General features: G+C 45.3%; 3 protein-coding genes across 3 annotated transcripts; 1 reads left to right on the top strand and 2 right to left on the bottom strand.

Annotated features, from left to right (window-relative positions):
- Positions 1 to 6,378: 6,378 nt before the first annotated feature.
- On the bottom strand, positions 6,379 to 7,110 carry LOC115298144 (histone H2B type 2-E). Its single transcript, XM_029946547.1, has one exon. It carries the CDS (start codon positions 6,843 to 6,845, stop codon positions 6,465 to 6,467), a length of 381 nt encoding a protein of 126 aa, XP_029802407.1. The 5' UTR covers positions 6,846 to 7,110; the 3' UTR covers positions 6,379 to 6,464.
- A 22-nt stretch (positions 7,111 to 7,132) lies between these two features.
- LOC115298143 (histone H2A type 2-C) lies at positions 7,133 to 7,604 on the top strand. Its single transcript, XM_029946546.1, has one exon. The coding sequence runs from the start codon at positions 7,171 to 7,173 to the stop codon at positions 7,558 to 7,560; it is 390 nt and encodes a 129-aa protein (XP_029802406.1). The 5' UTR covers positions 7,133 to 7,170; the 3' UTR covers positions 7,561 to 7,604.
- Positions 7,232 to 8,109, bottom strand: LOC115298142 (histone H2A type 2-B). Its single transcript, XM_029946545.1, has one exon. It carries the CDS (start codon positions 8,107 to 8,109, stop codon positions 7,717 to 7,719), a length of 393 nt encoding a protein of 130 aa, XP_029802405.1. The 3' UTR covers positions 7,232 to 7,716.
- Positions 8,110 to 15,618: the final 7,509 nt, after the last annotated feature.

The raw sequence follows: 15,618 nt of genomic DNA, 5'->3' as shown, positions 1-15,618 counted from the left end.
GCTATTGGGGCACCTGGGTGACTCAGTTGGTTAATTTTGATTTAGGCTTTTGATTTAGGCTCAGGTCGTGATCTCACAGTTTGTGAGTTCCAGCCCTGGCTCTGCGCTTGGAACTCTTCTGTCCCTCTGTCTCTGCTCCTCCCCAGCTCACACGCACGCGCTCTCTCTCTCTCTCAAAAATAAATAAGCTTTTAAAAAAAGTAGAGGGGTGCCTGGGTTGCTCAGTTGATTAAGTGTCTGACTCCCATTTCGGCTCAGGTCATGCTCTCGTGATTGGTTTGTGAGTTCAAGCCCCAAATCCGGCTGTGCGCTCATGGCACAGAGCTTGCATGAGATGCTGTCTCTCCTTCTATCTCGCCTTCCCCTGCTTGTGCTCGCTCGCTCTCTCTCTCTCAAAATAAACAAAAAAAATTTAATAATAAAATTTAATAGTAGAAAAAAGCAAATAGAAATTAAAAGCTGCTATTTACCATCCCTGCATAAATATCTTAGAGTATTTTGTTTAGCCATTTTTGTTTTGTATTCATATATGAAAAGGGAATTGTGATAGTTATTGTTACATTACCCACTAAAATCAGGTGCCACATTCTTCTCCCACTAACAGTGTATACAGCTACCCCATTTCTCTAACCCTGACCAGCTCTGGGCACTAGTGAACCTTTACATTTGACCAGTTATGAGTCTCACAGACTCCTCGAAATCTCATGGTCCCTCAGAGCAGGAATGGATGCTCATTTGAGGGTCAGAGTGTCGCCTGCCCCAGAAAGTGCTTGAATGGACATAGACTCTGTGGCCTCTGAGACTGACTTTTCTGTTTCCACTGCCATTTGGCTTCTTTCTGTCTCCATAGTCACATTAGCCTAGAGGCTCCTCGGGTTCTCTAAAGTCTGTTTCCATATATCTGGCCTAATATGGCAAGGTCTGGCTCTGCCTACCGGGGTAACCTCACATTACTGAGCTCTCTTCCTTGTCCCCTAAACACAACCCAAACTAGGCTTCTTGCATTTCCTCCTGCTTCTCTGAGCCAGCTGGCTTCTGCTCTCCCCCAGGCCTTTGCCCATGCTGCTCGCTGCCTGGAACACTCTTCCTTCCCATCCACCTCAGGCCTCATCCTTAAGTCCCTTCCTCCCAGAGGCCTTCCTGACCCCCACTGACTTCAAGTCAGACCTCCCTCCATTGCACTATCTGTGGCCGCGTTCTGTTCTGTCGAATCTAGGCTCCTCACTGCCCAACAGATTGCCTGACATCTAGGAGATACTCAACTAGTTTTTGAATGCAAACACGAATGAATGATATACCTAGCAATGCTTAGGAGGCAAAGAGGAATGATCCTAGAGAAGACTTTCTTATAGAACTTAGTATCAATAGAGACTTCATAGATTTACAAAATTAGTAGACACGGAGTTTCCGTCACCCGTATGAAATGAATGATGAACCCTGGTCTCCCTAGGCACAGGGACAGTCTTGCAGTTAAGGGTCGCTTATTGAAACCCAAACAGAGCTGCCCCTCAGGCCTAGTCTCTGTGCCAGAATTACTGATGAGCCGTATTCTGATCTATGTTAACCTTCCTCTTAACAAAGCAGGCTACCTCTCCACGCCACATGGTGAAACTGAATATGGTGAGAATTGCTGATCACATTTTACATTTTTTGTTTTTCTTTTCTTTTGAAAGCCAAACTGAGGCAGTGACACAGGCCCCTGGAGGTCAATGAGCAGGTAGGTGATGAGGTCAGACCTGTGCTTGGAAGATTACTCTAGCTAGCAGGATAATATGGAATAGATTTTAGAGATCTGAGCCTACGAGAGGGGAGATGGAACCCTAACACTTTCTCACACTTAAATAGAATAGGTGTTTGTCTAAATGTCTCATTCCCCATGTGAGGTCCTTCCCAACTGAGGGCAGAACGTTTATTATGTTCATCTGTGGAACTATCATGACACAAAATTGGAGTGCATTAAAATGTGAAAGAATGGAAACAACCCAACCATCCAACAGGTGAGCAGATTAACAATTGTGGGGAAGCCATACAACAGAATCTTACTCAGCAGTAAAAAGGAATGTACTACTGGGGAGCCTGGGTGGCTCAACTGGTTGAGTATCCCAGCTCTGCATTTCGGCTCAGGTCATGATCTCACAGTTTGTGAGTTTGAGCCCTGCATCGGGCTCGGTACTGACAGTGCAGAGCCTGCTTGGGATTCTCTCTCTCCCTCTCTCTCTCTTTCTCTGGCCCTCCTTCCTCATGTGCCCTCTCTCTCTCTCAATAAATAAACCTTTAAAAAATGGAATGTACTACTGATACATGCAATGGTATGAATGAATCTCTATTTATTCTGAGTGAAAGAAGCCAGACATAAATGATACACATTGTGTAACCATGATTCCATTTACATAAAATTCTAGAAATGCAAACTATCTGTAATGTCATAAAGCAAACCAGTAGTTGCCTGAGGGCAGGGATGGGGGCAAAGGATGACACTGGGGATGGAAGCAAAGGGAAGAATTATGAAAAGGCACTAGGAAACTCCAGGGTGGAGTGGTGGGTATGTTCGTTTATTTTGAGTATAGAGATGTTTTCACTGGTATATATGTATATATGTCAAAACTTAGCAAATTATACTTTAAACATGCAGTTTATTGTATACCAGTTATAGCACAATAAAATTGTGACTTTTTTTGTTTGTTTTTTTTAAGTACTGGTGGGTATGATAGAGAAATGAAGGAAGAGGTGTCATTGCAGTTGGAAAGTATGGCTTTGGCTTGAAAGAAAACTCTGGCCAAGCCAGAAGGAAGAGGCAACCCAATCCAGACCTGGGAAGGAGCACATGGGTTTATCAGAAGGTGAACAGACCAATTTGAAGGAGAGCAGTAAACCCACTGGCCCCTATAGGAGAGCAGTAGGAGACAGAGCTATGAAAGGAAAAAGGAGGAAGAGGCAAATTTTGGAAAGTTTTGAATATCAAGCTTTTTAAAAATGTGTGTTGGATTACACCTCCACCACTTACTTCCTAAACAATCCCGGACAAGTTATGTAACTTCTCGGAGGCTGTTTCCTTCCTCTAGATAATTAGGATGTTAATAATGAAACCTACCTCAATAGTGCCAGTGAAGATCGAATGAGGCAATGCAGAGGACCATGAAGTAGTTAAGTGCTAAAAAGTAGAGGCAATTGTTATAATGATAACAATTTCAAACTCTATCAAGTTCTACCAAATTCTACCACCTCTTCCCCTCCCCCTCCCCCTGCAGCTTCCTTCCTGGCAAACACCAGGCCCAAAAGGAGCCTGAAACCAGTAACTAAGATTGTCTCATATAAGTGAAGGGATTCCAACTGATAAGCAAGTTGAGGTATGGCCTCTGTGAGCCCCTCAATCCCATCCCCAAGGATTTCAGCCACCACCACCAATTCATATACAGAGTGTATCCTGAAAAGAATAAAGCAGGTGAAATTTCTTCTAATATTAAAGCATAGATAATTTCCACCCCCCAAAATCCAAGGAGAGGTCCAGGTTTTCAGAGATTGATTTTACTGTCTCAAATGTCTTAAACCCAACTAGTAGTTTATTTATTCTCTGGAGAGTTTCTGAGAGCTCCCTCTGTGCCTCAGTTCCCTCATCTATAAAATGGGAGATAATCATAAGAACCTGTTTCAAGAGGTTTTTTTTTTTAAATGTTTTATTTATTTTTAATACAGAGAGAGACAGAGCATGAGAGGGGGAGGGGCAGAGAGAGAAGGAGACACAGAACTGGAAGCAGGCTCCAGGCTCTGAGCTAGCTGTTAGCACAGAGCCTGACGCGGGGCTCGAACCCATGAACATGAGATCTGACCTGAGCCGAAGCCGGAGGCTTAACTGACTGAGCCACCCAGGCGCCCCAAGAGGTTCTTGTATTAAATGAGTCAATATGTATAAAGGGCCTAGAAGATTGTGTGGCACATAGTAAGGGTTCTATAGGTGTTAGCTAAACTTTCTTAAGGGCTGTATTTCTTCTACCTTGTTTATAAAGTTTCTTATTTGTGGTCATGTCTTTTAAAAAATATTTTATTTATATCTGAGAGAGAGAGGTAGTGGCAGGGGCAGAGAATTACAAAGACAGAATCCAAAGCAGGCTCCAGGCTCTGAGCTGTCAGCACAGAACTCAAGCGGGGCTCAAACCCATGAGTCATGAGATCATGACCTGAGCCAAAGTTGGACGCTTAACCGACCAAGCCACCCAGATGCCCCTGTCATTATGTCTTTTTAAATGACTAAACGTTAACAGTGTCCTCATAAGGAGCTACTTCAGCCCCAGTGCACCTCTTGGGTAGAAGTTTGGCCAATGGCTTATAAATATTTACCTTTTCCACAGACCTAGCAGTGGTTGTATCCATTAACTTCATTTAATGAGAAAATAGGGGTGCCTGGGTGGCTCAGTTGGTTAAGTTTCCGGCTTCGGCTCAGGTCATGATCTCACCATTCGTGGGTCGAGCCCCATGTTGGGCTCTGTGCTGACAGCTAGCTCAGAGCCTGGAGCCTGCTTCAGATTCTGTATCTTCCTCTCTCTCTGACCCTCCCCTGCTCATGCAATCTCTCAAAAATAAATGAAAAACATTAAAAAAAAATTTTTAAGGAGAAAATACGTTGCAGATAAAAAGAATCCAGCCAAGCTTTTACATTAATGGGTAATTTTATTAATCCAATAGCATCTACAAACACTTGAAAACACACATGTGGGAAACATAAGATTTATTCAGTTTATGATAATGTCCCGAGTCCATGTGGATTCATGAAACCCTTAGGATCAACTCCAGAACCCCTTGGCCAAAAGCAGAGTTGAATAACTTATCAGAACTTCGGTGTCTTCATCAGCAAAATCAAGGCTTGGACAGAAAGACTGAACATTCCGTAATCACACAAAATAAAACTAAAATGCAATTGTCTGCGCATTTGAGGGTACAAACGTGGAAAACGTTAGCTGCAAGACCAGGGAAACAACCCCATTGCTTTTCTCAACCTCCTTTTAAAAGGGTTATTAACCTTGCCTGTCTTACAGGGTCTGTCTTTTCAGGGATTCCTGATAAATGAGAAGATGAGTGTAGATTAAATGCTCATCTCCATGGGGAACAGAGGATCAGGGTGGAGATGATGGGTGTCAGAAAAGGAAACTGAAAAAGAATCTTCCCAGTGACCAGTGGTATCAATTTAATGAAAATCCAAAAAAGGTTTCGCCATACTAAGGAGCGTAAGGGTGAACCAACCATTGCCACCTATTTGGCACAAAAAAAAAGAATCTTAACCCGGGCCTCCTCAGAGATCTTGCCTTGAAGTGACCACGGACAGACTGGGGCAAAGAGTTCCAAAACCATTCCATATTCATGTCTTCGCATGTATCTAATGGAAATGAACGGCACACATACATCTACGGAAGCGATTAAGAAAAGGATGGGGTGAGGAAATTAATTCTACAGATATTCATAACTCAGTAAGCGCCCACTCCGTGCCAGGCACCGATTGACACTGACAATACAGATAAACACACCAGCAAAATCTCTTGTTAAGGGCTTGAGGACAAAAACCATACCCAAGAAACGCACCAATTTCTCACAGTGGCTAGGAGGAAAACCATGAGACCGGATGACAGGCAAGAGGCGCAAATTCCTGAGTGGGACTTGGGAAGGTCTCCAAGAGGTGACTTTTTAGCCCAGACCTAATGAGCAGCGCCATGCAGTGACCTAAGGCCGGAGCGTTCCAAAAAGAGAGAACTAAATGCAAACACGATCCACAAACCGCGAAAGAATAGGGATTTTCAAAGCCCCAAAGTGAGCAGCTGAAACCAGAATCTACGAATTCCGGAGCCAGCGCGTGATTTTGAATATTCATGTTGTCCAATCAGAGAAAGACCCGGCGGCACAGGCTCCACCCTTAGCGCCCAGACCTCTGGTATCCACAGGAGGCCACATCACAGGGCAGAACTGGTGACGGGCACCCAGGCAGCTGCCAAACGCTCGGGAGAATTCTTCAGGGCTCTGACGCAATATTCGAGGCACCCGGGCTTAGGTGTCCTGTGACTTTCTTAGACGAGGATGACTGAAACCACTCAATTTCATTACACCGATGAAACCTACATCCTAGGAAAGACCGGGACAAAATAGTCTGGGACGGAAGGTGAGGAGCAGATACTCCAGTATCAATTGGAAAGGATTTGTAGGAATACTAAGAAACACAGCTGAGAGTTTAAGACGCGTCCTAGATTAAAAAGCAAAGCCAATCACGCGCCAGGAGCCTCAAGTTTTAAGAAAGGCGTAAGATCCTACGTGTGCCATCTTCAATGACCTTTCGCAAGTAGAGTAACTTACTTTGTGAGAAAGAAGTGAAGGGAAAATAAGTGAACAAAGCTCTTTTCTGGTGATTAGATGGGTGGCCCTGAAAAGAGCCTTTGGAGTCAAGCGGCCGGCGACTCATGGGAGTGCCGTGTCCCGGCAGGGACTCACTTGGAGCTGGTGTACTTGGTGACTGCCTTGGTGCCCTCGGACACGGCGTGCTTGGCCAGCTCGCCGGGCAGCAGCAGGCGCACGGCCGTCTGGATCTCCCGGGACGTGATGGTGGAGCGCTTGTTGTAATGCGCCAGGCGGGAGGCCTCGCCGGCGATGCGCTCGAAGATGTCGTTGACGAACGAGTTCATGATCCCCATGGCCTTGGACGAGATGCCGGTGTCGGGGTGCACCTGCTTAAGCACCTTGTACACGTAGATGGAGTAACTCTCCTTGCGGCTGCGCTTGCGCTTTTTGCCGTCCTTCTTCTGGGCTTTGGTGACCGCCTTTTTCGAGCCCTTCTTGGGCGCAGGAGCGGATTTTGCCGGCTCAGGCATTGTAGACCACACGCGTTAGCAAAGAAAAGAAGTGCGAGAATGGGCGGGCCTGACCCTTTTATAACCACCGTATGCAAATTAGGGCTCCAAAAGTCCTTCGTTTCCATTGGGCCTCGCAGGGACCTTGCGTTCTCAATAATAACTACGTAACAGCACCTACTCTTGGTCTTATTGGCCAGTTCTGGAGCCAATTTGGGACCAATGAAAAGCTCGTTCCTGACCCCACCCCTAGCAAAGCTTATAAAGGCTCTTCAATTGCTGACCTTTCAATCCGGTTTTGTTGTGAGGGTCTGAGCATTGGTTTTTTTTTGTCTTGCTTTTAGTTATGTCTGGTCGCGGAAAGCAGGGAGGCAAGGCCCGCGCCAAGGCCAAGTCGCGCTCGTCCCGCGCCGGCCTGCAGTTCCCGGTGGGCCGGGTGCACCGCCTGCTGCGCAAGGGCAACTACGCCGAGCGGGTGGGGGCCGGCGCGCCTGTGTACATGGCGGCGGTGCTGGAGTACCTGACGGCCGAGATCCTGGAGCTGGCGGGGAACGCGGCCCGCGACAACAAGAAGACGCGCATCATCCCCCGCCACCTGCAGCTGGCCATCCGCAACGACGAGGAACTGAACAAGCTGCTGGGCAAAGTCACCATCGCCCAGGGCGGCGTGCTGCCCAACATCCAGGCAGTTCTCTTACCAAAGAAAACCGAAAGCCACAAAGCCAAAAGCAAATAAACCAGAACAAGCCAAAGACCAAAGGCTCTTTTTAGAGCCACCCAGATTTTCAAAAAAAGAGCTAATGCGCTATTTCGTGATCAGCCCCTCGTTTGACACTTTGGTGGCTCTTAAAAGAGCCTTTGGGGTTGGCGGGGATGGTCTCAAGCTTCCTAATTACTTGCTCTTGCCAGGCTTGTGACTCTCCGTTTTCTTGGGCAACAAGACCGCTTGGATATTGGGCAAGACGCCGCCCTGGGCAATGGTGACACCCCCGAGTAACTTGTTGAGCTCCTCGTCATTTCTCACGGCCAGCTGCAGGTGGCGGGGGATGATGCGCGTCTTCTTGTTGTCGCGGGCCGCGTTCCCCGCCAGCTCCAGGATCTCGGCCGTCAGGTACTCCAGCACCGCCGCCAGGTACACAGGCGCGCCGGCCCCCACCCGCTCGGCGTAGTTGCCCTTGCGCAGCAGGCGGTGCACCCGGCCCACCGGGAACTGCAGGCCGGCGCGGGACGAGCGCGACTTGGCCTTGGCGCGAGCTTTGCCTCCCTGTTTTCCGCGTCCTGACATCACGGCCAAAAAATGCAGTCACCGCTTGTTGTTCAAGGAGAAGGAACTGGAAAGGATAACCAATTTGGTGTAATTTATAAGAGCTACCGGGAGGGGTGAAGGGAAGTAGCCCGATCAAACAGCCAATAGGAAAGCAGAAAGCAGACTCTTCGTTTGCATCCTGCACTACAAGGAAATGACGGATTTCTACGTACCTACCAATCGCGGGGAGCCACATTAAAGTCCCTTATTTGCATGCCAGGATTTTTAAAGAAGGCTTTAGGACAAAACGCTATTTTGTGCAATTTACCGAGTGACATTTTTTTGTCTTCAGTTTAGAGAAGGCAAAGCGGGGATGGGGGGCGGAGGATTTTTTTTCCCAGTTGAGAACTAGAAGAGAAATCCTAAGAAGGACCCAAAGCCTGCAGCAGAGAGGCGTCCAGCAGATGCAGAGGTAGGGATTATGAAGCCAGTTATCCCCTTGAGCCTTAAATTACCCTCCAAGTCCCGCCTTTTCTGTCTCTTCACAGCCAAATTCCCAGAAGAATATTACTAAGCCGCCGGCTTTGGCTGCAATTTAGTCGTGGCCTTCGGTGTGGCTTCGCCCCGCCCCCAGCCGTCTCCGATCCTCGGAATCCACTGTAACTAAGGACTGGAATAGATCTGTCTTCCTCCTCTGGACCTCCAGGAGGCATCCGATACCGCCTTGAAACTTGCTCCTTTGGCTTTCAAAATGTCCTCTGACTTTGCCCATCCCACTCCTTTTCCTCTACCCGGCTCTGAATTCCCGTGTCTGTCTGGGGGCTGCCCCTCTGCCCCAACACCCCCCTCCGTTCTTCACTCTTACCGAGGAGGAGTCCATGCTTTCAACTATCATCCAGATTTGCTCTAGAAGGTCAGACCCTTACACCAAACTGCTCACTGGGTACTTCAACTCATTTGTCCCAACAATTCGACTATCCAGATGCCAACTTATACAAACAACCCCCAACTTCCTCAGTTTGCTCTTTCTCCAAATTACACTTAGAATCTACACTCAACCTGCATCTCAACAGCATATCCCGCTACTTCCTTAGCATCTCTTCAGCTTTTAATCCATGCTCCTGTCTGCTTCCTCATCACTCTCTTAGATTTCAGCAGCAGCCGTGTAAGACTTGTTTTCCTAATCTTCCAACTGCCTTCTAGAGAAATCTTCCTGACGGTTGTTTCTTCCTCCTCAGCTTCCCATCCTGGGTGGTTCTACATCCCTCACACCATTTGCACCTTCTGTGTATTCCATGAGAACAAGAGGACTTAAATCCTATATCTTGAGCCCATTTCTGATGTTCTTTTATCCTAACCTTTATTGAACTGACATTTATCAAGTACATGCTCCCTACCAGGCAACGGATATACAGATACCTGTGACTAGTACAAAGAACTCTGTCATGAGGTGCTTCTAAATGAAATCTCAAGTCTGGAAGTTACTATCAGCTATCTGTAGAGATTACCCTTGGTAAGAATGCTGGTATAAATATGTGAAACACCAAAGTTCAATCAAAGGCAATGGGAATCCTTTTTCAAGAGCGGAATGTACCTGAAGGTAATTCTAACCCAATCAATTATATCATTTCAGAAGATGCATGTGTTAATAGAAAGATGTGGTCCATACAGAGTCTACCCAAGGCAATTACAATAGGAATGTGTTGTTTCTCCAGCACTGTTAATACACACACACACACATATACATACACACACACATATACATACACACACACACGCACACACACACATATATGTATATGCACACATATACAACCAAGGGTCCGTGGTTGTGAAATCATCAACCTTTTCTTACAACCTAGGTGAAATATTTCTGAAGACTACACAACTCTCTTAGCTCAGATACTGGGCTCAACAACTTTCCAATTATTCTACTTCAAGATAAAAATATGAGACTGAGAAGGCATGAGCCAGTTATTAGAAGATACATCACTAGAAGTTCATAAATTTGCACCTGAGGCTATTTATAAATTTCATGTGTATTTTGTTAGTGTGAGTCTCTCCCCAATAAGCCAGTCAACTCTGGAAGTTCTGATAGTGTCGATTTTTCAGACCTATAGGGTCTGAACCCAGACAGTCCAGATAGTGGGGAGGGGTACGGTGAGGGGGGGGTTGAAGGACCGTCCCACAACTCTGGGACCTTGAAAGGCCCTGCTTTCAGGGTCACCTGACTTCCCCCTCTCTTTGACTTCTTGTCTTTTATTTATTTCTATCACAGTGACCCTGTGCTATTAGGAAAGGTAAAGGGCAAAGAGAGTATATGGAATCTTCTGTGATAAGCCCTATGCTGAGGCTACTTATGAAGTTGATGTCATTGTTTCGCAGAAAAGGAAAGTAAGGCTCAGAGAAGTTAAGGTACTTGCTGAAGGTGACATTTGCAAAGACGTGACTAGAACTCAGATCTGCCTGGCTCAAAAACTGTGCTCTTTACACTGCTTCCTTAACTCACACTTCTTCCTCTGGTAAAGAGAGAAAGGGAATGAGAGAAAATTAGATTTAATATTTTAGATTCCATCCAGCTATAAAACCTTATTAGATTAATCTAGATAGGCCAATAGCTCACAAATTATACCAGGCTCAATTACTATCTATTGCTCCCCAGAGCTCTTTTTCCAGCCTTCTTACCAGAGCTATTAAAACATGAAGTAGAGCAGGCCATCCATAAAAGTAGTGCACCGTCACAGACAAACAAGCTGGATCTTACTTCCTTTAACAAAGAGGCAACTGGGATTTTTTTTAATGTTTTTATTTATTTTTGAGAGAGAGAGAGAGAGAGAGAGAGAGAGACAGCGTGAGCAGGGGAGGGTCAGAGAGTCACAGGATCTGAAGCAGGCTCCAGGCTCTGAGCTAGCTTCCAGCACAGACCCCGACGTGGGGCTCGAACCCACAAACCATGAGATCATGACCTGATCCAAAGTCGGACACTCAACCGACTGAGCCACCCAGGTGCCCCAGCAACTGGGATTTTTAACCAAAGGCAACTGAGTTCCTTCCCAGGGAATCTAGTTAATCAAACCTTTGCCTTCTAGCCCCATTCTACCATTCCAACCATAGTCCTCTCTCTTCCCCTCGCCCTCCACCTGTCTCACCCCAACCACCACCTCCAGCCTCCTCCGTACTGACCTGCACTCCGTTCAGTTAAGGCCTTTCCACAGCTCCCCGCCATTGCACGTACAGTCCCCTTTGATTGGAAGGCTTCAGCCTCCCCTTGACCCAGCAAAATCCTCCTCATCCTTTGAGTTTCAGTTCAGCTACCACCTCCTCCTTCATGAGGCCTTCCATACTCCCATACATACTCAGCCTCAGGGTACTCACCTCTCTGTTCAAATCCTGGTGATAGCGCTTACCACTCGGCTTTGACTTTGGTCTCACTTCCTTTCTGTAACCACCTCAAGGAAGAGACTCTGTCTTCATCTTTGAATCTGAGCCCTTAATTCCTTCCACCTGGCTCTTAAAAAGGTAATTAAATGTTTTCAGCATGAATAAATGAAATAACACTCTTAGGGAATTAGCGTCTTCTTTTCAAAAATATTTCTCTTTACTCAAAAACCATTCTCCAAAAGTCACCTATAAACGGTAGACTACAAGGGGCACCTGGGGGGCTCAGTCAGTTGAGCGTCCGACTTCAGCTCAGGTCATGAACTCCAGGTTCATGCGTTTGAGCCCCGTGTCAGGCTCTGTGCTGACAGCCCGGAGACTGGAGCCTGCTTCGGATTCTGTGTCTCCCTCTCCCCTCTGGTCCTCTCCCCTCCAGCCCCCAAAAATAAAATAAAGATTAAAAAAAAAAAAACACAGTAGACTGTGACATCCAGAGTGATGGAAGATAGACTAGAAGCTCATCAGTTAAACAAAAAGTAAATAAATAAATGACCATAAATATAAAGAACTTAGTAAAGAGCCTGGAACCTGAGAGGTCCCAAAGCTGTATTAGGAGGCCAAATAGCTTAATGTTTAAGAGCCCAAATTCTACTGCCTGACTGCATTGTTTACCAGATGTGTGACCCTGGGCAAGTTACCTAACCTCTAAGCATCTCTGCTTCCTCACTGGTAGAGCAGAAGTAATCATAGTAGATGGGGCACCTGGGTGGCTCAGTTGGTTAAGTATCAGACCTCAGCTCAGGTCAGGATCTTGCAGTTCATGGGTTTAAGCCCCACATCGGGCTTTGTGCCAACAAAGAGGAGCCTGCTTTGGATCAGTCTGCTGATGTCTGCCTCCTGATTTTGGTTAAGGTGATGATCTTGGTTATGGAACTGAGCACGTCAGGCTCTGCTGAGCACGGAGCCTGCTTGGGATTCTCTCTCCCTCTCTAACCCCTCTTCCTGCTTGCGCTCTCTGATTCTCCCCAAAATAAAAAAGCTTAAATTAATAAATACATACATACATAAAAATAAACATTAGGTTTATCATATGATCTAGCAATTCCACTCCTGGATATATAGCAAACAGAAAGGAATGTTTGCATGCAACAAAAAGCATGTATGAGAATGTGGTTTATTCTTATACTGCCATATTATGCAACAATGAAAATGAACACATGACTGCCACACACACAAATGAATCTCAGAGGCAATGTTGAGCAAAAGAAGACAAACACAAATGAATTCATGCTATGTGATTCTGTTTATATGAAGTTTTTAAATGGGCAAAACTAATCTCTGGTGATAGAAGTCAGAATAATGAATACCCGTGGCGAGGTGGTATTGACATCCCTGGGGCTGGAAATTTTCTGTATCTTGATATGGGTGTATTCATACGTAGAAATAAACTGTACACTTAAGATTTGTAAATTCCTAATGAGTAAATTATACATCAACAAGCACAAATTAAGTTTCTCATGATCACATATTGAAGAGATCATCATGGGGGGGGAAATGAGTATTTTGTTAGACACCCCATCCTCGTGTCACAGATTAGTGTTTATTGGTACTTTGTTTTGTTTTGTTTTATTTAATTATACCTGAGGTGGCCACCATAATCTTTTGATGTTCAAAGCCTCTAAAAGTCTCAATCTGGCCAAGACAAACCTTCACTAAATAGGAGATATAATTGTACAATGTTTTTATTAGAAACAAAGACACTAGGCTAACAGCTCAGAGCCTGGAGCCTGCTTCAGATTCTGTGTCTCCCTCTCTCTCTGCCCCTCCCCCGCTCGTGTTGTATCTCCCTCGAAAATGAATAAACATTAAAAATATTTTTTAATAAATTTTAAAAAAGAAACAAAGACACTAAGCTTGCCCTATGTAGTTTGCAATTTACAAAGCTTTCATTTATTTTTGCAACAGAAATAATAATGATATAAGCCCTCTCTATTTGTACATTAGTTCACACATCCATCTGATACATTTAAGAACAGCAAGTATGCCAACACTGAGCTTAACATAACACATTCGGAACATAATGAATACATTCCCTCTGCCCAGATCTCTCTTTCTTCGTGGTTAGTTCGCTCTAGTCCTTCAGAGCTGTGATTAAATCACCTCTCTAGCAAGGCCTTCTCCCACCACAGCTGCCCACCATTCCCCATCAGTTACTGGATTAGCAAATTGCAAAGTGCCGACAAAAAGCAAGTCTTCTAGATTCCATCTTTTTAGCAGATTTCTGATCAACTTACTTCTCTCTAGCCCATCTACTGCCTTCGCTCAGACTTCTTTCACCAGACCACTACGAACAGCTTTTCTACTCTTCCTGTCTCTCTAATACAATCTTTGCACGCTAGCCAAAGTGATTTAATAGAAAACTGGATTATTATACTCTCTTCTGAGATGATTCTACCACCCCTACCCACTTCCCCACCCACCCATCCCTGATGATCTCATTCCATCTTCAATAACTCCTGCTTCAGATACACTTCTCAGATGCTAAAATTAGTAGACAGAAGCTTAATGAGAAACAAGATAATACATAGACTCAAAAGTATCACCCATTGCAAATGGAAAAAGAATAATTTTACAATGGAGAAACTTAAAGATATCACTTAAAAAATGTCTTTAACATTAATTTATTGCTGAGAGACAGAGAGAGACGGAGCATGAGCAGGGGAGCGGCAGAAAGGAAGGGAGACAGAATCTGAAGCAGGCTCCAAGCTATCAGCACAGAGCCCAACGGGGGGCTTGAACTCAGGAACAAGGAGATCATGACCTAAGGCTGAAGTCAGACACTCAACCAACTGAGCCATCCAGGTGCCCCAATTCAATTCTGACACTATCTACCCAGAGATAGCATCATATCCCACAGTTAAAAGGCTCAGTCCCACAATGCTGTGCCTCACCCACCCCAACACACACACACACACACACACACACACACACACATTTAAGATTCCAGTCACAAGCCCAAGTTGTCTGTCACCTATGCTTCTGAACAACTGATTATAAACTGAGGATCCACTGACCCCCACCTTTGGGTTCTATAAATTTGTTAGAGCAGCTCAGAGAACTCAAGGTAATATTTTACTTACATTTACCAGTTTATTATAAACGGAAATGATACAGGATACGAATAGAAGAGACAGAGCGGGGTACATGGGAAGGGGCTCACCGCACGCCATCCTCCCAGCGTTCATCCACTCAGAAGCTCTCCAAACTCCATACTTTTGGGATTTTACGGAAACTTCCTCATGTAGGCATGATCAATCATTAACTTCATTTTCAGCCCCTTTCCTGTCTCAAGAGAATAGGGGAAGAACTGAAAATCCCAAGCTTCTTTAAAAAATTTTTTTTAATGTTTATTTTTGAGAGAGAGAGAGAGAGAACACGTGTGTGCGTGCCCACAGGGGCATGAGCGGAGGAGGGACAGAGAGAGGAGGGCAGAGATAATCCCAAGCAGGCTCTGCACTGGAAGCACCGAGCCCCACTCGGGGCGGCTCCAAGTCACCAACTGTGAGATGATGGCCTGAGCCAAAATCAAGAGTCAGACACTGAACTGATTGAGCCACCCAGGTGCCCTGAAAATGCCAAGCTTCTAATCATGGCTTAGTCCTTCTGGTGATCAGCCCTCATGCAGGAGCCCACCCAGAGTTGCCTTATTAGAACAAAAGACATTCCTACGACCCATGAAACCGCAAGGGTTGTAGGACCACTGTGTCAGGAACTGGAGTCAAAGACCAATATTAGAACAAGAGATGCTTCTAGTGTTCTTCTAGCTTAGGATCTTAGAAAGTTTTTAGGAGTTCTATGCCAGGAACCTGGGCCAGAGACCGATATATATTTTCTACTATCTCACAGGGATATATAGAAATTATTTGTACTATTTTTGTCATTTCTTTAGCTTTGAAAGTACTTCAGAAGAAAAAGTTAATAATAAAATACATGCACACATAGAACATATATGCAGCTTGATACCTCTTCTGGGGTACCATCTAGACACTTCAGACTCAAGCCCCAAACTGAATTGGGCTCCTAATCTTCCCCTTCACCACCCTTCCAAACCTGGTCTTCTTCCAGTAGTCCATATCTTTTTTCAAAAAATTTTAAATGTTTATTTTTGAG

Source organism: Suricata suricatta, chromosome 8, assembly GCF_006229205.1.
Source record: "Suricata suricatta isolate VVHF042 chromosome 8, meerkat_22Aug2017_6uvM2_HiC, whole genome shotgun sequence".
Taxonomy (NCBI): Eukaryota; Metazoa; Chordata; class Mammalia; order Carnivora; family Herpestidae; genus Suricata; species Suricata suricatta.
This window is presented reverse-complemented; position numbering and strand designations above follow the sequence as displayed.